Below are 27976 nucleotides of genomic sequence, written 5' to 3' on the forward strand. Positions count from 1 at the left end.
TCAAACATCCAGCACCATGTCATAATGTTCTTTCTTCCTTTTACCACATTTGTTAATGAGCACTGCATACAAAGTCAACAGTATGACCCAATAACTGGCATAGACAATAGCGCCAATAATCAGAATTAGAATTTCTGATTCAGGAAATGATTTTTTCGACTGCAGCACTGTCGTGTAGATGAACCCAATGAAAAGGATGGTGAACCACACCGATATCGGAATCAGGCCAATGAAGTTAACCACTATTGTTTTCCTCCCAGAGGTGCCCCATCCTGATTTGTTAATTGTGGCTATTGCAAACATTTTGGCAGGCAACAGGCTTGACATGTACAGTACAGAATAAAAAGACATAAACACCATCACGATGTTGCCCCGGAGGCAACTGGCGAACGTCGACTTGATCAGCGCCACTGCTTGGACAATCAGAAGAAACAACAAAATATTCCAAAGTCTTCCTTGGTAGAAGAGTTGGATTGCAGTAGCGATGAGAAAAAACGGGAAGAATCCAGTAATCACAGCCTCATAGGTCATCCAAAGATGATGTTTGTGGAACCACATGGAGTTGTAGAGCCATTCGCGGAAATAGGACTTACTCCATCTGGTCTGTTGGTTGAGCCACCTCAAGTATGTAATCGGTGTCTCTGTCAGGCACTTGGACCGTGCAGTGTATTTGGTTGCATACCCAAGACTCAAAACTCGGTTTGTAAGATGGCGGTCATCACCGAAACTGCAGTGGGATCCCATGAAGGTCTGATTGTACCAGTCCTCCAGGAACTCATGCAGGAGCGAGTTTCTGTACATTCCCAGAGGTCCACTGATGCACTGCACGCAGCCGAAATAAGACTGGCAAGCCCGCTCAACGTTGAAGGCCATCCAGTATCGTACGCTACTCAAAAAGGAGATCCATGATTCATATTTGTTTAGAATCTAGACAGGGTCGACCGAAAAAACAAAAACAAATAGAGGGTACCATTTAAACATAACCACTAGAATCCAAAAATCCTTATACTTGTATTGATTATCTCACCTGCACATCTCCTCCAACACCACCCACCATTGAGTCCTCTTCAAGAACTTTGACCATCTCAACCGATGACGCTGGATCCAGCATGGTGTCGGAATCACATACCTGGTCCAAATTACACAAACACATGAGAAACCTGATAGTAGAACAACCGTGTAAAAGTTAAGATTTAAGTTAACAGCAGTTGTTCATTAACAACAGGAAAAAACAGTTTATCGAGTATAGGTAAGACCAAATTTGGGGCCAGGTTCAGGCATAGAATGTCATTAATCATTACGGGTTTTTTAATTGTTTATACAGATAACACGGCATGACTTGACTTTTTATTTATGTTCCTTCCACTTGTCCCATGGGGGTTCTAGAGAGCATCCCACCTGTCTTCAGGGGTCACCCTGGACCTTTTGTCAGGCGATCGCAGGGCTAGAGGGCCAGGAGACCGTTCACATGTTCGTGCATATCCATCCATCCATTATCTGCACCGCTTATCCCAGTAGGGTCCCGGGGGTGCTGGAGCCTATCCCAGCTATCTTTGGGCATTGGGCAGGTTGGCAGCCAGTCGCAGGTAACACAGAGACAGACAACTCACTCGCTCTTCACACCTAGGGGCAATTTGGACCGGCCATTTAACCGGACATGCATGTTTTTGGGATGTGGGAGGAAACCAGAGTGCCCAGGGGAAACCCATGCAAGGACGGGGAGAACATGCAAAATACACACAGGAATGTTTGATCACATGACCTCAGGCCCGTTCCACACATGCGCTAACCATTGTTGCCAATCAACCTGACATGCTTATTTTGGGGACATGGGGGGAAACTGGATTGCCTGGAGAAAACACACATAGGCACAGGGAGAACATAAAAACTCCACACAGGGAGGCTAGGAACTCTGAATTGTGAAGCTGATGTGCCGCCAACTAAAAGACACCAGGCTGCTTAATTTCAAGATAAATGTATATCATCAGATTTAAATGTATTATAGTTATTCAAATGTTTTAATTTGTATTGTTTTAAATTGTACAAACAGAAAAAAATGCGTCACTTGAAAATTTGAAACAACATTGAAAAAAAATACTACCAAAAAATTATTTTAACTTTTTTGGTGCAATAAAAGAAAAATAATTCAAACAGATTGGCTTACAACGAGAATTTTAACGTCAGATATGAAAGAAGGCTGATTATTTAGCAAATTTCATAGGGACACTGTATGTGGCTGCATTGCTTAGTGCAACAGAGACGAGTGCTACAAAGTGCAATATACGGGATCTGCACTGAGGCGGAAAAGGGGAGACTGCAGAGGAGAGTGAAAGCAGCACAGCAGATCATTGCCTACCCTCTCCCTTCTCTGATGGGTGTCTACTCCACTTGGTGCCTTAGCCCAATCAATTGATCATTGATCAGGACATTTTCAACCCAACAGTATGGGATTGGTATAAGTTTATACTAACCTATATTTACTCGCATTGGATCAATATCAAATTCTCAGTATCCCTTACTCCTAGTGTAGTAGAACCATGAGGGTACTTGAAAATGAAATGTCCTCATCATTTAGGAACATTGAGTTTTGCACATAATCCAGAGCAAACTTTTTCTTACTCACAGACTTCAAAATGTTAATTCATCTTTTAACACGTCATTAAAAAAGTCCAACCTTCAAGCACTCCATGCGGTCTTTTAATATTCGAATCCTAACAAGTTTTATGACCGATTCCGAAGTGCTTGTGATTTTGTTTTAGGGCTTTAAACACTTGGAGCTGTTAATTCCAAATGAGCATGACAGTGCCTGAAAAGTCGGGTGGAGCTTCACTTGCGATCCCTAAAGCCTGTCTCGTCTCCGTGGGATTGATACTGTATATCAGGGATGTCAAGCATGCAGCCCGAATAGTTTAAGGCCCCCGCCTTGATACGAAAGTTTTATGATTTTGCGGCCCGTGCCAGTTCAATATGGATGCTAAATCCTTGCTAATTGGTTGTCATCTTTTGGGGGGGTTTTAGTTGGTATTTGGAAGTGTTGGGCCGTGATGGCTGTGCTGGTCTAAAAAATATCAGAATCATGTGAAGTTAATTCTATTTTGCCCATGATGAGTAAGCACAAACAGGCATTTCTTAGACGGGCTTCAATAAACTGTTCTTTTTTCATCTTTTGGGGGGTTTTAGTGGGTGTTTGGCAGTGTTGGGCCGTGATGGCCTGCATCGCTCACTCCAAAGAGTCGGGTCTTTGAGCCATTTCATTCACGAACAACACACCATTATTCCACCTTCTCACCTGCACATAGTCGACGCTCCTCCCAAGCGCCTTGAATGCCGTGTACATGACTTCTCTCTTTCCTCCCCACTTCTGCATGATACACACACACTTGTTGTTCAAGACCAGTCTGGAGACCTGCTGGAGGCTCTCCGCGTAGCTCTCGTCCGTTTCTTCCGGTCCCCTGCTGTGAAAGTTACTCCTCCACACGTAGGTGACCACATTGTCCCATCCCATGATTTCTTGGAAAATGTCCATCATGTATAAGTCGTCCGCTGAGTTCCCGTCCACCACCAAGATGACTTTGATCCCAGGGTAGGTGAGCCTCTTCACCGACACGAGACATTTCCTCAGGTAGCTGGGATCCTCTTGAAACGCGGCGATGCATAGCGCCAAAGATTTATTCAGTTTGATTGGGGTCTCTAAGGAGCGCCTCATATTTCGGTGTTCCAAGACGGCAAAGGTGCTCTGGATAACGAGATGTATCACCAGGATAGCTCCGTACAATCCGAAAGACAGGTGATTGTGGGCCGTGGTGAAGAACTGGTAACCCATGATGTAGGCGGTGGAGATGCCCACCAGGAGCGAAACGCCGAACATCGTAGTCCCGAATATCCGCAGGTAGGTAAGGACTCGTCGACCGCACATCTGGTTTCGGGGGACGGGTGAGAGAAATCGTTAATGAGCAATGTGATAGAGCATGTCGCAGATTTATTATTACAATGACCTCGTGGGTGTCCAACCCGGGACCTGGGGGCTGATTGCGGCCCGCGGGGGGACGGTTTGAGTCCCCGCATTTTGATATGAAAGTTCAAAAGGAAAGTGTGTGTTATCAAGTGCCGCCTAGCGGTAAAAAGGTATTCATTAGTAAAAAAAAAAATACTGATATAAGGATAAGCGAAAATATGTGCGCTATGCATGCTTTAAAATACACGTAGGTGGAGAAATTTGAATTTATTTGACGTGACTTGAACTGATTGTCTGCCATTGTGCCATTGAAAAATTATTATTCAATACCTTTATTTCGTTTTTTCTTTTTTCTCATTTTCTGTATTTTTCTTTTTTCTTTTTCTTTCTATGTGAAATTCCGGGCACTAAATTGCGAAGAAAATGCTTTGTTTTGATCATTTTGAGTCTCCGGAGTTTGTATTCTCCGTTGTGCTTTTAAGGAACCCCTTTTCAGTTGCACTACACAATAAAACAACATCGAGCGGTCAAGTAAAACACATTCCTCTTTTATTGTAAGTGCATTTCATGTAAATGATTATCAATTGATTGATTTTCTCAATATGTCTTGATTGGGTTTTTTCTATATCCTATTTTGTGCTGGATTTAAACTATCTATCCCTATATTTGTCATTCTATCTCTATCTAAAAATGATCTAAAACGGCATGTGCTGCTCCTAGACCCTCCTCTTAGTTTTAATTTGTCAAACAAGAGATAAAAAAGACTGTGAAGAAAATAAACATTTGAACACCCTGCTATTTCTCCCACTTAGAAATCATGGAGGGGTCTGAAATTTTCATCATAGGCGCATGCCCACTGTGAGAGATAAACTAAAAAGAAAAATGATTTTTCAACGATACTTTTGTGTTATAAAACTGCAAATAAGTATTTGAACACCTGATAAAATGAATGTTAATATTTGGTACAGTAGCCTTGTTTGCTATTACAAAGGTCAAACGTTTCTTGTAGTCTTTCACCAGGTTTGCACACACTGCAGGAAGGATCTTGGCCCACTCCTCCAGACAGATCTCTTCTCTAGATCAGTCAGGTTTCTGGGCTGTTGCTGAGAAATGCAGTTTGGGCTCCCTCCAAAGATTTTCGATTGGGTTCAGGTCTGGAGACTGATTGAGCCATGCTAGAATCTTGATATGCTTCTTACGGAACCACTCCTTGGTGTTCCTGGCTGTGTGCTTCGGGTGGTTGTCGTGCTGGAAGACCCAGCCACGACCCATTTTCAATGCTCTGACTGAGGGAAGAAGGTTGTTCCCCAAAATCTCACATTACATGGCCCCAGTCATCCTATCTTCAATGCAGTGCACTCGTCCTGTCCCATGTGCAGAAAAACACCCCCTAAGCATGATGCTATCACCCCCACACTTTACTGTAGGGATGGTGTTCTTCGGATTGTACTTTTCATTCTTCTTCCTTGCGTTGTGACAAAAAAGTCAGTTTTTTGGTCTCATCTGACCACAAAACTTTCCAAATGGTCATATGCAAACTTAAGATGGGCCTTGACATGTTCTGGTTTAAGCAGGAGAACCTTTTGTGCCATGCATTATTTCAAATTAGGACGTCTTGGAGTATTACCTACAGTAACCTTGGAAACGGCGGTCCCAACTCTTTTCAGGTCATTGACCGACTCTTGTCGTGTACTTTCGGGCTGATTCCGCACCTTTCCTAAATTTATTGAGACCCCACGAGGTGATATCTTGCATGGGGTTCCACTCTGATTGAGATTGAACGTCATGTTTAGCTTCTTCCATTTTCTAATGATTGCTCCAACAGTGGTCCTTTTTCACCATGCTGCTTGGCAATTGCTCTGTAACCCTTTCCAGCCTTGAGGATGTGTAAAATTTTGTCTCTGGTGTCTTTGGACAGCTCTTTGGTCTTCGCCACGTAACAAGTTAAAGTATTACTGATTGTATGGAGTGGACAGGTTTCTATATGCAGCTAACAACCTCAAACAGGAGCATCAGATTCAGGATGATGGATGGAGAGCAGGTGGACTTCTAATAGGCTGACTAACAGGTCTTTCAGGGTCAGAATTCTAGATGATACACAGGTGTTCAAATACTTCTTTGCAGCTGTATCACTAAAATAAATTGTTTAAAAAATCATACATTGTTATTCCTGGATTTTTCTTTTTAGTTTATCTCTCTCACAGCGGACATGCAACTATGTTTCAGACCCCTCCATGATTTCTAAGTGGGAGAAATAGCATAGAGATGTATATAGAAATATATATATATAGATAGATAGATAGATAGATAGATAGATAGGTAGGTAGGTAGATAGATAGATAGATAGATAGATAGATAGATAGATAGATAGATAGATAGATAGATAGATAGATAGATAGATAGATAGATAGATAGATAGATAGATAGATAGATAGATAGATAGATAGATAGATAGATAGATAGATAGATAGATAGATAGATAGATAGATAGATAGATAGATAGAGATATAGATATATATATATATCTAGATAGATAGAGAGAGATATATATATATAGATATATATATCTAGATAGATAGATATATATGTATATAGATATATAGAGAGATATATAGAGATAGATATATATATATATTTTTATACATGGAGAGAGAGAAAGTGAGAGAGAGGGACCAAATGTGGAGGCGGATCATGTTCAGCCCATTGATCATAGTTTTGAGGACCACTGATTTATAGGTGCACGCAATTGAAAAACGTTCTTGTTTTACATTCAATGTCAGGAGTCAGATTTCTCTGATTGTATATATCCAATCCAACACTGTTTCTCAATCAAACAAGCTGTTGTTTACGCAGAACAAACAAGTCAGTATTTATTTGCCTCAGTAACAAATGACCCATTTCTATGAAATTGCTCCCTTCAGTTTTTCTTTCTAGGAGTCATTTTGTTGCTACTTCCATCTGTTTGGCAGATCAGCGGAGACCCACACAGCGTGGCTCATTGTAGAGCGGACCACCCTGTGATGTCATCTGTTTAGATCTCCGTGGGAAGAAAACGACAAACTCTCAAGATTTCATATGAGCTCAGTTTAAGTATGACAAAATCGACATTCTTAGTCCTAAAGCAGCTCTTCCTTTTGAGTGCACCAGCAGTGAAAGGGTTAAATGAATAAGAACCGATCAGATTTATACATGTTGGCCATTTTTGATCGGGTTGGGGGGCCTAGTGCAAGTGACCTCATGACAAAAGGGAGAGGGAGGTCCCAATTGTGTTGACAGTTGCTGCTATGGTTGGGCGACGCTGGGAATTTTCGATCCGATCCAAGTAAATACATAGTATCAATCTATGCCGGTCCTTTTGTTTGGAAATATCATGATATGGTAAATAGTAAATGGTCTGTGTTTATAGCGCCTTACACGTCACTGAAGCGCTTTAAAATGTGCTTCACACTTACCCATTAACACACATCGATCGCGGCATCAGCTATGCAAGGCTCATACCTGCTTATAAGGGTCATTAGGGGTTCAGTGTCTTGCCCAAGGACACTTAGGCAATTTACCCGAAGGATCATGGAATGATTCAATCCCCCTTGAGTTATTTCATGATTTCAACCACGCATTGTTATTGAATAACTACTGTAAGTTCCGGACTACAAGCCGTTACTCTTTTTTCCAAATGTTCAGCCCAGCGGCTTATTCAGTGAAGCGGCCAATTTATGTAATTTTTCTAATGGCCACCAGCGTTCAAGTCCAGCTACCGCAGCCTACCCGTGTGGAGTTTGCATGTTCTCCCCCTGCTTGAGTGGGTTTCCTCCGGGCACTCCGGTTTCCTCCCACATTCCAAAAACATGCATTTTAGGTGAACTGGCCTAGGTGTGAATGAGCGAGCAAGTTGTCTGTCTCTGTGTGCCCTGTAAATGGCTGGCAACCAGTTCTGGGTGTCTCCTGCCCACTACCTGAAGACTGCTGGGATGGGCTCCAGCATCCCCGCGACCCTACTGAGGATAGGCAGTGCAGATAACCGATGGATGGATGGATATATCTCATAAACTGCTTCAGAAAAAGCCAAGGTAGTCAAACCGAAATCGCAGCAATGTCACGAAAATTCAAATAGGGTATAACAATGTCAACTAGAGAACTAAAACCCCTTCGTCAATTGTTTCTCAGTGGCTTTGTTGCCATAGTGACAACAGATTTACAGTGGTTTGTTCAGGAACAGAAACATGTTTACATCTTTGGTTGCAGCTCGTTGCTCTCTCTATGGTGAATTTCTTTCATGAGTTTATGTAAGTTTGCCACAGTAGCGGACCACTTTATCATACAAATGACTCAGGGCATTTTCTATTTCCAGAGTTCAAAAGAAATCTACACTGTGCTTCTTATGTGTTTGTCATTTTTAGCTTCTAATAGGGGTGGTCGCATGGATGTGGCCCTCTCTTCTGCGTGTCAGGCAGGATGCAGCTGCAAGCCAAATAGTAAGAGATGATAAAATTGTGCCTGTCTGTCACGATATTCCGGCATAGGTGAGAGAGAGAAGTGGATCTTTAGGAAATTAGTGGAGGACTGAAGTATAAAATCCCGGAATATAGTATCGATTCAATCCATGTACTTGCTTCGTATCGAAAATATCGAGATTTGGATCGATCTGCCCACCCCTAGTCGCCGGGGCCTAATGTGAGTGATCCCATGACAAAAACGGGGAGGGGAGAATGCAGCTTGCTGCAACTGGTGAAATCACTTCCTTCAAAAACCTATTCAAATGATTTGAGTTCAGGAAAGCTAGAAAACCACAACTTGTAAAAATGTCAATGAAATTAACTAAACATCTAAACCTTTATTTTCCTTGAGTCGCAAGTCATCGTGGCTCTCGGGAACTAACCTTCCGTTCAGTGTAACTCACTCTCATCTGAATGTTGGGTCATAGCCAAGGAAGGCGTTTAGCTGCGTATTGGATTCGTACCAGCAGTGTATGAGCAATAATAATGCAACTGTCGAAAGCATTTTCACACGTTTAGAAAACTGCAAAATGAATCGTATTCATTATTCTTAAACTCATGGAAGTTATGATCTAGTGACAGGTAGGTTAAAATCCAGGTCATAACTAGTATTAATTGTTTATGTATTATATCATGGTATTTATGTGCTCACATTTCCGTGTTCCTTTGTTAAGTGGTGCTTGATATTTTATTTATGCTCTGCCTGAATAAAAAGCCACAGACAAAACAACAAACTGCCCAATTGGGCTGTTTTTTAAATCAAGATTTACAAATTAAAGAAATATTATAGGGTCATTTAATCTTTATAATAACCCTAAGCATAAAGCCTATATGGCACTGTATTGTCTAATGGCAAATTTATAGAAATTAACATTGGTATGATAGGTTATGTATTTTTGCCTATAATTAAAACAAAAATACTGGATGGAGGTTTTTTTTGTACCACTGGGTCGCACTAGATATTACACACTGTCCCTTTAACAACTAAGGAAAATGTAAGTTAGTGTGTATAAGTGTTACTTTAAAATATCAGTCCTTAATACTTAAGCACATTTACGTATTAATGTTATTGGTATCTGTTACCAGTGTTGATTTGGATTTTTATTGCCCTGAAAATAATGTGGTGTCGAATATCCACCCATCCATTCATTATCTGCACCGCTTATTCTCAGTTGGGTTGCAGGGGTGCTCGAGCCCATCCCAGCTATCTTCAGGCGGTGGGCAGGGGACACTGGGTTTCCACCCAGTCGCAGAATGTTAAGCATATTTTTTTAATTTTGTATTTGTATTTTTTTAAGCGTATATAGGGTGTGCTCTTCAATTTTTTTTCAGACTCAATTGTTTTTGGCTCCTGACTAGTCAGTCGCTCATTATGAAACAAATGTTTAATACCATTAGGACTTGACAAATCCATCAAAAGTTAAAATAGGCATAGATGGCTTCAATAGATTTTGAAATTGCAAGGAGAAACCTTTACATAAGAAAGTCCAACCTGTTCTAAGGGCCCTACACTGAGCCCTTCTTCTTGTTACATCTCCAAGGTTACAAAAGCAGATCCGCCCTTAACAGTAGATTTCAAGCAGCATGGTTGGCCGATCGCAAAAACAATTTAATACTCGAAAAAACGAACAGTGCACAATAATAGTCAAAATAACGAACTGTCAAGTCAAGTCATGTTTATTTGTATAGCCCTTAATCACAAAGAGTCTCAAAGGGCTGTACAGACCATAGATTATTGCAAACCACAGACTATTATTAAACCATCCACTGATCTAAATCCTACACCAGGGCAAGGAAAAACTCAAAAACTTCAACATGAGGAAAATGAAGAAACCTTGAGAAGGGACTGCACATGAGGTAATCACCCTTCCAGGATGACCAGGCTGCAATGGATGTTGCAATAACAAATAATACACAGATACTGTCCACATGAAATATAGGTCATTCATAAACTATAGAATACAGGTAGAAGTGTGTTTTAAGCCTAGATTTAAACAGTTACACTGAGGTTGCTGATCGAATCTCAGGGGGCAGAGCATTCCACCGCACCCGGGCCCGAATGGAGAACGCTCTCTAACCTGCGGTTCTCTTTTGGGCTCTTGGGATCACTAGTCGAGCAGCATTTTCAGAGCGAATGCTCTGGACAGGAACATAGGGGGAAATTAAATCTGAAAGATACGAGAGAGCAAGTCCATGCATTATTTTGGCTGCGGCTGCATCGGCTCGCTACAACGGGTCAGGTGCAATCGACATTTCGTTCTGTGTACATTGTTACACAGAATGACAATACAAGGAAATTATTATTATTATTATTATTTTGTATAACAGGGAGCCAATGCAGAACTGGGTTCTTTTTTTGCATTTGTCCAATATCAAAAACATTAAACATATCATTTTATTTTAAGCCCTTAGGTATTTCTAATGTTGTTTTCTTGCAATTTATAGTTCTCGATTGTAATCGAATTAGTAACACACAACACTGAACTGATATAAAATGAGGAATCAAACATTGATTGACAGGAAACAAAGAATTCCAGCAAAGTCTTAAAATCAAGCATGCAGTTGAACACAAAACAAAGAGCGTAAACGCCAACAATAGAGTCCTGAAAACTCTAGGAAACAAAATAATGCAGTGTTCTTTTCGTTATTGGATGTGAAGCACTGTAGCAGGTTTTCCCTGCCACATGTTTAAGGCTATTAATGTCAGACTCTATTTTACAAGTCCACTTGTACACACACTATTCATGGATGCTTAAGACAAATATACACATAAAAGTTCATTAGGAGGGAACACATTGTACCTTTATGTAAATAAACCCCATCTACAAGAACCTCTTTAGCTTTGGTGGGTTAGCTTCTTTCGTACGTGTAATGTGTGTGTTTATAACAATCGGAGGAGGATAAACTCCTTTACTTTTCTTTTTGAATTAACTTTGAATGAACCCGACCACTCGCCTAGGATACAATTCCAATGGGATACAAATGGAATAAAGGTTTGCTACAGCCTCAAGGAATAATCCGGAACACAATTTTAATATAGTGCAATCAGTGTGTTTTCATGCAGAGAATACTACGTTTGACATCTGAATATTGCCGATATTCATGTTTCGCGAGGTCAAGTTAACACTCTCAGTTATTCGATTATGTTCTCTTTTGGACTGCTAATATTCTGAACAAGAGCGTTGGGTTGGTCTGTTCATTAATAGAATGCTTGTTGGTCTATGCCAGGCATGCCAAACATACATTTAACGTGGTAAATTTCTGAATATGTCAAAAAGGAAGCAAGTTTGTAGCGCATTTTGGTCAAAGGTTGTGATTTTTTTTTCAAATACATACCCAAATGCTCCTTCTCCTCACTAGAGGTCAGTAATAGTGTGAAAAAGTTAACATCCAATAAAGTTTCTATCCATGTACTTATCTTTGTGAACAGAGGGTCTCTGTGGTGAACAATAATAAAACAAAGCAGTGCTCAAAGTTACTGAACAAACACTTGAATGACATTGTTTATTGTTCTGCCACTCAGGATTTGACATATTGATGCACACGTCGAGACAAAAATATGCCAAATTTCAGGAGCCAGCAGCAAATCGACCCCAGGGATGCAGTGAAAGATGGGAAAGTGTGTGATAGCATGCTATTTGTTTGCTGAGATAATTACAAATATGATTTATCTGTTAAAGACAATATGGCAGTATTTTCTCAGCTATATTAGCCCCAGCTTGGCAGTTGTATCTGATAATATTACCAGTTCACGGTTGAAACTCTTATTTTGTATTTCTGAGTTTGGCATGCCTGTTTTAAAACCTTTTGGTGTACCCGATGTTTCCAGCATTTTTTCTTGTCTGTTGATGATGCTAAGAATGTTTGCCTTTTACGCTGATACAAAACAAATTATATACGTTGACTTGCTAAACACGGTGGCACGGCATCTGAGTGGTTAGCGCGTCTGTGGAACAGTTCTGGGGTCACAGAATCAAATCAAGCTACCAGCCTCTCTGTGCGGGGTTTGCATATTCTCCCGGCTCCCCGGTTTCCTCCCACATTCCAAAAACATGCATGTCAGGTTAATTGGCCGGTCCAAATTGTCCTTAGGTGTGAATGAGCAAGTCTGTCTTTAGGTGCCCTGCGACTGGCTGGCAACAAGTTCAGGGTGTCCACTGACCACTGCTCGGAGGTGGCTGGGATGGTCTCCAGCACCCTCGCGACCCTACTGAGGATTAGCGGGGCAGATAGTGGATGGATGGAACTTGCTAGACAAGTAATATGTTGATTTCTCTGCCACATTTCCTTTCATTACAGCTAATGCTACCATTGAATCTTAACATATTGGTATACATACATGCCTCTAGAGAGCAACACTTGTGCACATCTTACTCACACAAGAGACACGGCATCATAGCTGACTTTTGGAGCAAGAAAGGAACCACAGCACTTTGTTGATTCTGGCTAATGACACGAATAAAATCCCCTTTAATTTCAGGACAAAAGTAATACTGATTTGTGTAAATGAATGGTAAATGGTAAATGAAGACCTCCCAAAGCGCTTTACAATGTACAACCACACACACACACTCACACACCAATAGCGGCCATGCAGCCATGGGGGCATTAGGGATTCAGTGTCTAGCCCAAGGACACGTCGACATATAACACCGAGGAGCAGGGAATCGAACTTGCGATCTCTTGATCCCAAGGCGAGCGCTCTACCTCCAGAGCTAATGCCGCCCCATGATGTTTATCCCCTTTTACTGGGTTATTCCCAAAGACTATGGTTGCAAGGTTAATTCTGCTAACTTGTCATGTAAACGGATTATGTTTGATCCAAAAACCCGAATTTTAAACTGGTCCAACTATTGCTTGCATGTAAACACACACATCCAGGCAATAATCCGATTGAATTATTGCTGATATTCGCGTCATGTAAAGCTATGCACATAGATATCCAATTATGTTCTCAGTGGAACTGCAAAAAGAAATCTGTTTGATAGTGTTTGGCTAGTCCTTTCATTTTCATTTTATCTGTGAATCATACCCATTTGAATGATCCAACTACCCATGTTCTTTACTGTGCATGCCTAGTGGCTATACACTGATTATTATTATTATTATTATTATTATTATTATTATTATTATTATTATTATTATTATTATTATTAATGAGATTTGATCTGCAACCTCAGTGGAACTTTTTTAATCAAGGCTGAAAACACACCTACATTCTATGGCTCATGAATGACCTATACTTGTCATGATTACTGATGTGACTCGGCTGTGCCTGCTTATTTGGCGCCAACTGCCGCGGATTCTGATTGGCTTCCTGTCACTATTTGAACCCAGTCCTGTCAGTCCCCTGTTGTCAGTCCGTCTGCGAACCTCTGTTTTTCAAGACAAGCTTTTTTTGACCCCTGACTCCCGCCTGTCCAGTTTTTGCTTCCGCTTGTCTCCGGCTATGATCCCGACTACGTATGCTCTTCCGTCCCAACATACGACCCCTTTTTGTTCCCGACTAAATCTACTCTCCCGTTCTGGCTTACGATCCGTTTCAGAGCCCGACCACGTCTTGCTCTCCCAGTCCCGGCTAACGACCAGTTTTCCGCCTCTGACACCGCTATCGCTCGCTAAGGAAGATCCACTTCCGTGTTCGGATCACAATCCGAGTACAAGAGCGACTTGTTTCCCGCGCCCAGCGAACTCTGGATCGTGGGTGCAGCCCTTCCTCTCCCTTTCAATAAAACTTGTGGTAAACGTCACACAAGTAGGTCCTGTTTCCGTTCCGTTCCTGACAATATTTCATGTTGACAATATATATGTATTGTTTCCTTATGATTTTAAGTTTATTTTACATTATACTTTTATTACATTATGTCTAATTGTATTGTTTGATAATGCAACATCCATTGCAGCCTGGTCATCCTGGAAGGAGGATTACTTCATGTGCGGACCCTTCTCAAGATTTCTTCATTTTCCTTATGCTGAGGTTTTTGAGTTTTTCCTTGCCCTCGCGTAGGTTTTAAATCAGGAGATTGTGTATTAATCGTCTGTAGTTTGCAATAGTCTGTGGTCTGTGGAGCCTTTTGAGACCCCTTGAGATTAAGGGCTATACAAATAAACATGACTCGACTTGACTTGATTGATATTATTATTATTATTATTACTTTTATTATTGTAGTTGTCAATGTTGCTGTTATTATTGTTATTATTATTTTAGAAAAAGTACAAACATGTTTAAGGCTTCCCATGAAAATATTATCAGACAATAAACTGGTCAATGGAACACAAAAGGTAAGTATCACTGATTGAGTGTATTACAATACAAGTTAAGTCGTAAATATATGAGATCCTCATTGAATGTTTGCCATGCAAACATTCTCAGCCTCTTAACATAATTTGTTTGACTTTCTTGTTTAAGTAAGGTATCCACTTCAAATACTTAAAAAAGGATCTTCATTAAAAAATGTGTTAAATACCATTTGTTTACCACAGACATTCACAATTTGCTGAAGTTCCATTGCTGTAAAGGGGATGGCAAACCGCGAGGCGTCAAGCTTTAAGGCTACGTGTGAATTCAGATATACGTCAAGAATGACACTCTTAGAACTTGCAAAGGGGCTTTGTTCTTTGTCGCACGTGTGTGATCCAAAGCAGGGTCCCCCCAGCACTTGGCTGCAAACAGCAGACACAAATGTCTTTGTTTCATTTCCTCTAAATTTGACTCAAGTTCCAGAGACATAAAATGAGGAAGATCTGACGGTGAGAGCATCACAAAGGAAGGCAGTTACTTTTCTATGTAACGAGTACTGTAAAGCGTTATTGATAACATTTTGTAATTTTTTCACTCAACTTGTTACAACATGGTGCGTTACTGTTTCTCCTTCGCTCACAAAGTTACGTAAAAACCACGATCCACCAGCAATGTGTGCTGATGTTTACCTACAAAGTACAACTAAGGGCGAGAACACTTAAAATTTCCCTAATGCAGATATTCTCCTTATTGTGTGTACTGAAATGTAAGCCATAAATACAACTATGAAAAAAAATGAAATCAGGAGGTCAGTTTGAATGCATAGATCTGTGGTGTTTGTCACAAATGATAGGCAGCATGTGGGCAGGGGGTGTGGCTCTTACATGATTGACGAAAGTAATGGGGCAAACGTAAGCACAGACTTCACGGTAAAGTGTGCTGTATTTAAGTATTTTTATTCGAAAAATTAATTTAGAGAGAAAAAGAAAGACGTGTTGACAAATACCCAGAAGTCTGGAAGGAGATTTTCGAGCTACAGCGTCATCGTACGATGTCAAAAGGAATGGCAAGCCTTGCCTCTGGAGCCTAGGGAGCTGGGGTTTGCGTAAACTGGACTCCTTTGTGACAAGGTTCCTTTGGCAAATCTACGGGTACCGATGGAATGACTACGTGTCAAACCAACATGTGTTCGACAGGGCGCAGATGGGACGTCTTACATGCCAGATTCTAGAGTGCCAGCTGCGTTTCTACGGACATGTGGCGCAGTTCCCGCTGGAGGACCCAGCTCATCGAATCCTTTCTGTTAGGGATCCGAGAGGCTGGACTCGCCGAGTGGGTTGCCCACGTGTATCGTGGCTCTCGCAGCTGGGAGGATACAAGGAAGGCTAGGGCATGGGCTGGGCGTCTACTGGGGCGATCGCCCGGAAAAGGCCGCGGAATGGAGGGGTAGGGTGAGCGCGGCGAAGTGCCTCAAGGGCGCATGCTTCCTTACCTGACCTGACTTCAGATCTTCGAGTGGTTTGGAGCTCAGAGACAAAATTGATATGGAGTGTCTAAGTGTTTTTCTGCAAGCTCTGCAAGATTGCACAACCCATGAAATATGAAGAGTTCATTACTTCCACAGATTATCTTCTACTTATTTTATTATGTGGCTATTTTAAAACAGTTTTAAAAGGTTTGACAATTTGTAATTAGGTTGTTACTTCCAGAGTAACGTGCTACTTTTTGTTGTCTGTAATCTGGGGGTTTACTGAATTACTTTCTAGATGAAGTAACTACAAGGCTTTAGCCACTACCTCCGGAAGACACAAGCAACGTTTGGCTTATCATTGATCAGGTATGATGGCCTTTGTTTATGAACCTTGTTTTATTGATAGTCACTAATTTTTTAGAATCCATTTATCTTAAATTATGTAGTCCTTTATTTTTTTTTATGTAATAATTTCATTTATTTTTCCATCTACTTATTTATATTGAGGTCTGTCTCATCTATGATGAGTGGGATGACACTTTACACAGGAAAACAAGATAATAAAGATAATAAAGCTGCTGTATCCGAGTCATAGCAGGCAGCTTCTCCTGCTACTGGTAAGCATGGAAACCAATAGTATCTGTTTCACGTGGGGAAGTAAACCCTGGAGAGGCATTGGCACCGCCAGGCTGTACTTCCAAGACACACCACAGGAAGTAGTGGCCGTTGAGGTTAAGGGATCTGTGATCCGTGAAGTAGTAACAGTAACTAATTACTATTTTTTGAGTAACACACCGAATGTCACAATGTATCACCATCGCAAAACAAAAGAATGTGCAAATTGAAGTGGCCATTAATTCATGTTTATGAGATCATCTCAGGTATTTGGTCTTGAACGTGGCACTCATTAATGCTGTCCCTTGAGTTTTGACGTATTTTCCATGTCATTCTGATGTCACTATCAGTCTATGGAGTAAAACTCCCTTTGGCTCCGTTTCACACGCGGTAATGATAGATCCAGCATCGTTTGGGTGGGGATTGAGTTTGAGATGAATGAAAAACATGAATAGCAGAATGGATGCGAAAAGTGATTTAGAGAAAACTTTGTCGGCTGTTTTAGATTATAACAATGTCGGTTCTCCTGCGATTTCCCAGCCAAGCAACATAACGACAGATGAATTATGTTTGGCGAGGCAACAGCTCTGACATTTGTATTTTGGTCACTTGGGAAATGCTGAGGCTTTGAATACCTGCTGAGGCGGAGGAAATATCAAGCTTTGAATTCCAACTGACAGAAAATTAGGAGGTTTAACCTCTTTCGTATAGCCCCTGCCTGTCTGTAAGCGCACGCGTATGACTTTGAACTTTTTAAAGGGACGTAGTGTATTATTTAGCACATCCTGGTGGTAAAAACCTAGATAACCAAGCTTCTCAGCCAATATCCAGAGGAGAGCTCGGATACTGTACGGGAACGACTCACAGCTTGTGACCAGAGGTGAAGGTAATCACGTAAATCAACGAATGCATTGATTATCAAGTCAAGTCAAGTCACATTTATTTGAATAGCCCATAAAACGTCTCAAAGAACTACACAGGCTACAATTAAAACATCCCATGATCTAATAGCTTTGCATTAGGACTCATTTTTTTCATCATAGCAGATCAATAGACTCCCCATAACGGCATTTGCAAAAGCGGTACATGTACGAACAGTGAAGACTGGACATTGAAGAATGACTTTAACATGGAAGATATTCCCTATTACTGCGATGTTGTTTTTGTTTTTTGTTTGTTTTATTTTTGTTTGTTTGTTCGTTTAGTTTTTGTTTAGTTTTGTTTTGTTTTCATTCCCCCTTTTCCTTTGTTTGTTGTGTGTTCAAAAAAGAGAAAAAAACACGATAGAAAGTTATCAAAAAAAATGCATCAGCAACATATCGATTGTGAAAAACGGAGATTCAAAGCTGAGATAAGACATTTATTCAAAAACAATGGAAAAACAGATTTTGTTTATTTTAGCGTTTGATTAAATGCAGCTTTACATCAGAACCAACTCACCAAACATAAACAAACTCAAGTGGGAGTTATGGATAAAAATATGCTTGCCTCAATCGTCACACGGCTTTACGATAAATACAAAATAATTTTAGCAGTGAACGGGCAATAACATCAGATCAAAATACTAGGCTGGGCCTACTGAAGCTGAGAAAACACAATATTGTCCATAACATTAAATCATTACTTTTGATAGAAATGAGCTAACGATTTTCTTTTTTTTTTGACAAACTAAAAATGTACGGCGAGCTGGATAAAATCATCCAACAGGATGGATATACAGCCTATGAGCAGTATGCTTGACATGCCTGGCTTCCAGCTTACTTGTACAAATTTTCATGATATTGCTATATTTTGAGATATGATCATTCAGTTTTTGCCCTAATTTGAAATATTCACAATAAAAGACAATATTTAAGTTGATTTGTAATGAATCCAGAATGAATGTCTTTTTTTCAGATTGCATTACAGAAAATATATATTCGACATTTCCAGGACAGTCCCTGATGTGTGTGAAGTTCACAATATTTAATAACTGTGGCGTTTGTCCACAATGTGTGTTATTCGTGCCTTTTTCTATTTTATTCAAGCTTATTTGATCACACGTCCATTACTTAGTTATTAAATGTCAGAATTTCGAAATAATGTATCAAAAATACCAACTGTGCAATCACTGCTCATCTGACTGCCCATTCAAAACTTGGTTTGGGAAAAATGGATAATGCTGATATTCCATAATGTATGTGGCAGAATTTGGGTGTGTACATGTCTGCGTGCATGCATGCACTGTCTAAAGGAAGCATTTTATAGCCATTAAATTCAGAAATGGGCCTCTTGACATTAGATGGAGGATGCAGGATAGTCTAGTGTGATTGTCAGCAGAAAACGATGCACAAACGCAACTCACAGATGAACTTTATGTACTTTATTTTCCCTAATTATTTTGCTAAATTACAAAAAAAAAAAAAAATCAACGTTTGCATCCTGTTGAGTATATGTCTTTTGGGGGCATTACGGCCAGAGAGGGCACCAAATCAAAGATTTACATCACTGTTCTAGCTAAGATGTGAAACACTGAGTATATCAAATATGTCTGCCAAGACCAAATATTTGTAATATGGAATGGAACAAAACTGTACATATTTACAACCACAAGCCTCCTGACTATAAGCACATTTTGGCATTTGCACATCATCCTGTTGGAAGCTTAGAGTTATCTATGTAACGAGTGTTCTTCCATATGTACAATAGAGGAATAGGAGGGAGTTTGTAACCATACTTTTATTCAGATTTTAGAATCTATTGTTCCACTAAAATGTTTTTACCTCAATGTGGTCAAGTCTGGGTAGGGTTTGTGAAAAAAAGGGGCTAACGGGGCATACGAATGGATCGCTTCCAAAACAAAGGATTAAAAGCTGTCATATAAGGTAAAATAATCAATAATGAAGACGATGGTGGATGGATGGATGGATAGATAGATAGATAGATAGATGGATAGATGGATAGAGGGATGGATGGATGATTTTTCGTATTCATTTTGTTTTACAATTTTCCTGTAATTTGTGATTTTATTGTATTTTAACTTGTTTTAGAAAAAGAAAACAAAAATGACCAAAATAAATCATCTAGTGAAAACAAATGTTCACAGTATTGGTTTAGTACAATAAGAAAGGAAAAATTATGAACAACATTAGATAGATAGATACATTTTCACTTCAATCTGATTATTTTATTATTTTTTTTACCCTACAATCATCAAACAACATAAGTTATAAGATATACTGTTCTACATCTGGAGCAGAAAATTAGTATGTAAAAAAGAAATAAATAATGTGCTGCCACCTACTGATATGGGTGAATATTAGTTGACTGATCGCTGGAAAAAAACAATGACATTTAAGAGAAAATTAACAATAATAATGTTGCACACAAGGTTTCATGGCACACACGTGTTTCCCGGCACACAGGTTGAAAAACACCGATAAATAGTTGGATAGGTGGATGGATTGAGAGGTGGATGGATAGATAGATGGATAGATAGATAGATAGATAGATAGATAGATAGATAGATAGATAGATAGATAGATAGATAGATAGATAGATAGATAGATAGATAGATAGATAGATAGATAGATAGATAGATAGATAGATAGATAGATAGATAGATAGATAGATAGATAGATAGATAGATAGATAGATAGATAGATAGATAGATAGATAGATAGATAGATAGATAGATAGATAGATAGATAGATAGATAGATAGATAGATAGATAGATAGATAGATAGATAGATAGATAGATAGATAGATAGATAGATAGATAGATAGATAGATAGATAGATAGATAGATAGATAGATAGATAGATAAATAGATAGATAGACGGCTGTATAAATGCAAGGTTGACTTTGGGTTCCAGCTGTGAGTTTGCAATAAGCAACAAAAAGCCGCTCCCTTCATAAATGGCTGACTGGAGCACAACTGGCAGACATGCAAGGTAATGTTTACATGCGCAAATTAATCGGGTCGCTGACAGTTCGGTCTCTCCCTTTTCACACTTCTCTGTGAAGTCCCACTTCAAATGCATTGGATGGAATTTCATTTTTGGATGTGGCCGAATAATGTCTGCCTCTAAATGCTGGTATAAGATATCTTTTTATTTTTTATTTTTTTTTTTTTTTTTACATTTTTCAGAATAGCAATCTTCCCTATCACATGTTTCCATGCTGATGCTGCGACTCAACTCCTTAATAGACATTGATAAGGATATCAGATGTTGTATACGAGTTGTAAATAATATTACCGGTACATCCCCTATTGATAGTTATTTTAAAAATATTCCTCTAATTTTTTACCTGCCAAATGGTATAAGGCAGCGATGAAGTAACAGTGCCACATAAACTGAAAATGTATGAACACATTTATCACAGCAAAATGGCATTGTTTTCGTCCCAACGGCTGCTTGATAGCTTAGTTTAACTTGGATTAATCAAACATTGCACTTTTCACATTACAACAGAAAGTGGAGCTCTCTACTATATATGTACATACGTAAATATACCGTATTTTCTGCACTATAAGGCGCACCCGATTATAAGACGCACCCCCCCAAAAATAGTCTTTTGTCATATATTTCCATACAGAAGGTGCACCAGACTATGAGGCGCTACTGTTACAGAATGTTATGCATCCATTAGATGGTGCTGCGCTAAAGGGAACGCCAACCAAACAGTCAGATAGGTCTGTCAAACTTTATTAATAGATTACAAACTAACTTTCTGACAACTCCGTTCACTCCCAAATTGAAAAAAAAACAGCTGTGTTATTATTACTCTGAGGTAAAGCATTAGTATTTTCGTAACACATTTTCATAATACATCTTAACACCTCTCACAACTCAACATTGTTCAATATATAGGGCGCACCGTGTTATAAGGCTCATGGTCAGCTTTTGAAAAAATGGAATGCTGTGAGGTGCGCGTTATAGTGCGGAAAATACGGTACAAATTTTTTTTTCACGATGATAATGTCGGAACGTTTTAGCTAAACCAAGCAGCAATGTTTTCTTTTATGGAAATCCTACCACTTTCCTTTGCACATTCAGTAGCTGGTACCTTAGACTGATATGCACACCGTTACAGAGTTGATTCTGTTTTTATATTGGACATCTGGAAGGGAGATTGCATAGGATGCCAGATCTTTATGTGGATAATTATTGCGCATTGTCGTTTTTTGATTTGACTATTATGCACTGCGTACATCTGTGTCACTATCGGCCAATCAAGTTGATGTTCTTTGATTTGCACACCCTTTAGGGACAGATCTGCTTTTTGAACCCAAGAAAAAAGAAAGGGTTAGGTGTAGGGCTTTTAGACTCTCTCTCTCTCTCTCTCTCTCTCTCTCTCTCTCTCTCTCTCTCTCTCTCTCTCTCTCTTTCTCTCTCTCTCTCTCTCTCTCCCTCTCTCTCTCTCTCTCTCCTGTTTTCCTTGCAAGTTAAACATCCATAGATGTCTTCTCTCCTTATTTTGAGTGTCTTCTAAACTTTAAACCTATCATTAGTATTTGCCCATCCCTAGCAAAGACTCACAAATAGGAAACATGACGCAAATAAAACATTATTTTACTAACGTCTTGAGTATTTCTAATCCAAATTCAAATTGTTATGAGTCATTTAATGCCGTGAACTGTGACGAGAACGGCGTGTAACCAATTCAAAAAGAACCCGACAGCCAAACAGGGAAGCGACGGTAAAAAAAACTCAGTCTCACTGACAGCTGTGCTATCTGGAAATACGCCATTATCAGTATCTCAGGTTTCTCGACTACTTAGTAAAAAATCTATTTATATTGTCTTGTATTATCGCACAGGTGAAGAGATAGCAGATAAGCCTTAATCAGTTACAAGAGAAAATATAAATAGGAGCAATTGAGTATTTGTTTTTTGGGAACATGATGCTTCAAAAGACCTCAGTGGTGTCATTAGTACTACTTGTTTGACTCAAAATTAGGGGAGGGCAGTACTGGGAATTTTGGTATCGATCCAAGTAAATACATGATAGTATCAATCGATACTATTCGGACACCATTAATTTTAGCTTGGGAATGTCATGATCAATGAATAAGATATTTTTTTCTTTAGATAACGACATTGCAAACTTTAACAGTATCGAGAAAAATATTAAAATACAATAGCCAAGGGAGTCAAACCAAAAAATGCAGCAATGTAATGAGAATACACGTACTGTAAATCAATGTCAATTAGAGTACCAAAATACTATCCATTGCTTGATACTTCTAAAATAAAGTCATTAATGCAAATAAAGTGTCAATTGTTTCTCATTGGCTCTCTGCCATAATTACAATTTTACAGGTTTTTGTTCAGGAACAGTAAAGTGTTCACATTTTTTGCTGCAGCTCGTCGCTCTCTGCAGGTTGAGCTTTTTCCAGGTGTTTATGTTGATTTTTGGTGTTGCTTCGGTAGCATAGCACTTTACCACACATATGACACCTGGCATTGTACCTTTCAGTCATTGGAAAAGAAAGTCCACATTGCTCTCTGGTAGGAGTGGTCGCAAAGATGTGTCCCTCTCTTCTGCCTAGCAGGCAGGATGTAGCAGCAGGCCCGGTAGGGACAGGTGCTAAAATTGTACATGTCAGTCACTAACTCTGGCGTAAAGTGGCCAAGAGCACTGGGTGAGAGAAAGGTTGAACTTTCTACATAGAAAAGCGGATTTGAGGAAAATCGTGAAGGAGTGAAGTTTTTTTCCCTGGACTTTAGTATTGACCCGATCCAATTTCTATCTTAGTATTGATAATATGGAAACTATAATCGATTTGCTTACCCCTAGATTGTAACACAGCTTCACTGGCAATGAAAGAAATGCTACATAGATACAAAATTACTCGTAAAGGTGCTCCCTTCTACTTTCAGCAGTCGTAATTTAAAAGTCTTTAGGCCTATGCAATGAAAGACCATGCTCGGGATAACGGCACATGAGTGTTAGGAGCCTTAATAGGTACCAGTCATTGAATGACTTCCCCTTTTAAACGCTAAACTACTTTCTGCTCTATTTGGATGCACATCCTGTAACACGGATGAGCTTGCTGCGTGTTTGACCGTGAACATGACTTCCAACACTTTCTGGCACCGCCTTCCATGTACAGTTTGCTAACAAACATCTGCTGTTCATTACTATAAACGTACGTGAGAAAGTCTTTAGTTGTGCCACTATTCTGGATAGAAAACGGGGCCATCATGGTATTTAACTGTCATAGCTATTTACAGATGTATGAAATTATAATTTGATGTATTGCCACTGAAGAATTATGCTGATGTATTCAGGCGGCTAAGGCTTAAATTGTGTACAAGTACAATGGAGTGGTACTATTAGTCATGGTTAGCATTGTGGCACATGATAGCCTCCTGCCAGACATATAGTGAGTAGCCCACCCACAGAATAGATGAAAGATGACATTCTGCAGAGTAGAGCTCAAGATGGTTGCCAGCTAACTTCAGAATTTGAAGGATCAATAGATTGGTTTTAATCAGAACAAGGTCATAACAAGAACTTTGTTTGAAGAATTAGGTTGAGGTACTCTGTGGTAGTTTGCTGTATTATTATCAGCAAAGCGAGGGTGGTGATAATGTTTTCGATCGGGATCTAAGTATGTATATACTACCGTTGTAAAGTTTGGGGTCAACATGTAAAGTAATGCTTTTTTTAATGATCAAATGACTTGAAAAATAAATAGACGTATATTTTAGACATTGAGAAGGTTAAAAACAATTATTGTTATTTACAAAAGATAATTTTATTCTTCAAATTTGCTTTCGTTAAAGAATGGAAATTTCTTCGCGACCCCAAACGTTTGAACAGTATTGAATATCTGTATGTTTGTTGATTGATTTTTTCCGTTTTTGTGTATGTCCTCATAAAAAAGGCGGAAATAGTTTAGATATAATGCTATATTTTACAGGCAGTCACACAGATAAAAAAAAAATGATCCTGTACTTTTGGTTTCATTGACTCCTCATTTTTCCTAGAAAGACATTCCACTCGGCAGCACGGCGGCGCAGTGGTTAGCGCGTGTGCGGCACAGTTCTGAGGTCGTGGGAACCTCCTGAGTGGGTTCAAATCCAGCTCCCGGCCTTACTGTGCGGAGTTTGTATGTTCTCCCCGTGCTTGCGTGGGTTTCCTCCGGGCACTCCGGTTTCCTCCCACATTCCAAAAAAAACATGCATTTCAGGTGAATTGGCCGGTCCAAATTGTCCCTAGGTGAGACTGAGCGAGTGAGTTGTCTGTCCCCGTGTGCCCTGCGATTGGCTGGCAACCAGTCCAGGGTGTCCCCTGCCCACTGCCCGATGATTGCTGGGATGGGCTCCAGCATCCCCGCGACCCTACTGAGGATAAGCGGTGCAGCTGATGAGATGAGATGAGACATTCCACTCCCCCAGGATAAGATGACATTGACATCAACACCATATTTTACAAGCAATGGGGTAGGTTACCCCAGATGTGGAAAAACTGCCCTAAAAAGCTTATCTGGCATTTTTGTTCTCTGCTGACTCTGCAGCTTTTCCAGAAAGACATTGTACTTTCCCAGGCCACAGCAAGTTTGGTCTGTGCTCAGTCTTACTCTTTGGGTTTTCCATTCTCATGTGCCAATGACCCTGCCAGGTTTTATTTGCTTCACCATGGTCATAAAACATTGTATTGGTTTCATGCTACGTCACAGAAGTTAAATATTCTGGTGATTTAATTTGCAAGAAGCCATGTTCAGAACATATTGTCTTTAGGAAATTAAAGTCTAAAGACATATGTTAGAATCCGTATTACTATAATTCCTTTTTTTGACTGACATATCCAGACTTTCCAATTTATGGATTGATTGAGTGGTTGGTTGATTAAATGATTGGTTGATTGATTGATATTCTTACATATTTTTAATACATTATTTTTATGTTTAGAACTTAGTTTAGATTTTTCTAAAAGATATTTGAGAGTGGTATTTTTATATCAAACCTGATGTGGCCCAACCTCACCCAGACTCAAAGGTCCGGCCGCCCGCTAAAAAATCTACATTGAGTACCACACTGTACCACAAAGACGAAGGGGAACAATTTTCTGTGGTGCTTCTTGGAAGAGCACAGCCTGGTGGCATCCATCCATCTCCAGGTCAACAAATGTTTCCACCCGGTCTCGAACCGGGGACTCTTCGCGAGTGAGACAACTGTGCTAACCACAGCCTGGTGCCGAAAGGCTGCAACAACTAATCGATACAATCGATTAAAATTGATGGTTATAAGCGTTAGAATCTAATTGGATCCTTGATTGTTTGTATGTTAAATCAAAGTGAATAAAAATTCTAAATATTCTGTTCTGAGGTCATTAGATCAAACCTTCCTGTGCTTTTGTGGGTTTACTCCGGGAACTTCAGTTTACTCCCATATTCCAAAAAACATGAATGCCAGGTTAATTGGCCGGTCCCAATTGTCACTAGGTGTGAATAAGCGAGTGAGTTGTCTGTATCGGTGTGCCCTATGACTGCTGGCAACCAGTTCAGGGTGTCCCCTGCCCACTGCCCGAAGATAGCTGGGATGGGCTCCAGCACCCCTGCGACCCCACAGAGGATAAGGGGTGTGGATAATTGATGGATAGATGACTCACACATTTTTTTTAATTCTTGTTTTATTTAATGGGATATTCTGTTGCTTTTTTTCTATCTTTCCAAAACAGAGAAAAGGTGTAAACTAAAAATGTTTTCAAGACTCATGAATTAATCAAAAAAAAAAAAAAATCGACCGATTCTAGCAGTGATCTAAGGTGTGCCACGTTGTGTTTCTAAAGTTATCACTTAATAAGGGGAATTGCAGTAATTTATATGGGTTGCAATTGGCTGAGGTTGACAGATTTGAGATTGAATTGTTAAATCTGGAGAATTCAATGGACCGATTTCCGTCCTGATCGGTGGAGTTACTTCGTGACGTCATCTTGAGCAAAAGCAAGCCCTCTTATTGGTGCACACGACGGAGGGAATGACGTACACGTTACTGACGTCTTCCAGCACATGCCGCAACAGGCTCTGCTTTCAATTACTGCTCTGTTTCCGCCGCTTGTGGTTTTCTTTACATGAATGAGGACACATTTACACTTGGGTCTCAAGCAGTCTGCAGGAAATAATTGAGAGTGCTCTCTGCTCTTATTTCATGTATTTAAACTCAACACGTCCTTACGCATATAAGGACGGTGATGAAGATGCAAATGCTGCTACTTTTTTGATGGGAATTCTGGCTCCTTTTAGATGCCAGGCTCTTTTGGCTCTGCCTTACCGAAATAGCCACTCTTTCTGCTCGTAAACGGCTCTTCAGATTGTTATCAGTTGCTTTAATCCATATATTACCAATTATTATGAAACATTGTGCACAAAATGACTTTAAAAGAGTGGAAAAATAAAGAGAAGAAAGACAAAAATGTGAAAAGAAACAGAAGAATTTCAAGACAGAAGAAAAAAAGGAAAAAGCAAAGAAAAAAAGTAAGGAGCTAGAAAAATATGAGCAAAAGAATAAGAAAAGAAAAAGAAAAGAAAAGTAAATAGGGTAGAGGGAAAAGAGAAAATAGCAATTTAAAAGAAGTTTAAAAAATAGGGGAAATGAAACAAAATAAGGAAAACAACATGAAAGAAAAAAACAAAAGGAAGAAAAAGCTAGGAAAAAATGAACAGAATGAAAAAAGGAAACATAGAGAAAAGAAGAAAAAACCTAAATGAAAGATGAAAAAGCTAGAAAAAAAAGGAGGGAAAAAAGCAAGTGAGAAAAAAGCAAGAAGAAATAAATGAACAAGAAAAAAAATCAAGGGTAAAAAAGAAGATAAAAAAGCAATAGAAAAGAATAAAAAAAACAATAAAATGAGTAGAAAGACACAAAAAAGACAATAATATAATAAAACGTGAAAAAAAAGAGAAAGAAGAAGAAAGACAAAAACAACAAAAAGCAATGAAAAAAAAGTCAGGTTTTTGGTGCATCCTTGAATCGCTATACTATAACAATAATGTAGTATCTGTGCAGCCCTTAGAGACTCCTTGTGATTTAGGGCTCACTTCTGGGAGTCAGCTCATAGAGCCTTAATGTTCACGGACGACACATCATAATGCAGCTTACCTTTGAGCAGCCGCTGTCCCGGTCGCCGGTCAAATTCCCAGCGAGTGGGAAACTTTTGATAAACTCTCACAGGAAATGGGAACTTCTCAAATTGTTGCATTAAAAAAG

General features: G+C 39.6%; 1 protein-coding gene across 1 annotated transcript; it reads right to left on the reverse strand.

Annotated features, from left to right (window-relative positions):
* On the reverse strand, positions 1-27976 carry has2 (hyaluronan synthase 2). The gene is made up of 4 exons (XM_088327954.1): positions 27869-27976; positions 3290-3916; positions 1028-1129; positions 1-927 (listed from the first exon to the last, which is right to left on the reverse strand). The coding sequence occupies exons 2-4, from the start codon at positions 3914-3916 to the stop codon at positions 1-3; spliced, it is 1656 nt and encodes a 551-aa protein (XP_088184080.1). The 5' UTR covers positions 27869-27976.

Source organism: Urocampus carinirostris, chromosome 2 (assembly GCF_059441175.1).
Source record: "Urocampus carinirostris isolate Australia breed hairy pipefish chromosome 2, RoL_Ucar_1.0, whole genome shotgun sequence".
NCBI lineage: Eukaryota > Metazoa > Chordata > Actinopteri > Syngnathiformes > Syngnathidae > Urocampus > Urocampus carinirostris.

What these genes read in the sequence shown, in the direction of transcription:
- has2 (XM_088327954.1), bottom strand. Translation starts at nt 3,916, where the DNA reads ATGTGCGGTCGACGAGTCCTTACCTACCTGCGGATATTCGGGACTACG. An exon ending in GGAGCGTCGACTATGTGCAG is followed by an intron (nt 1,130 to 3,289) that starts GTGAGAAGGTGG and finishes AATTTGGACCAG; the next exon opens with GTATGTGATTCCGACACCAT. An exon ending in GTGTTGGAGGAGATGTGCAG is followed by an intron (nt 928 to 1,027) that starts GTGAGATAATCA and finishes GACCCTGTCTAG; the next exon opens with ATTCTAAACAAATATGAATC.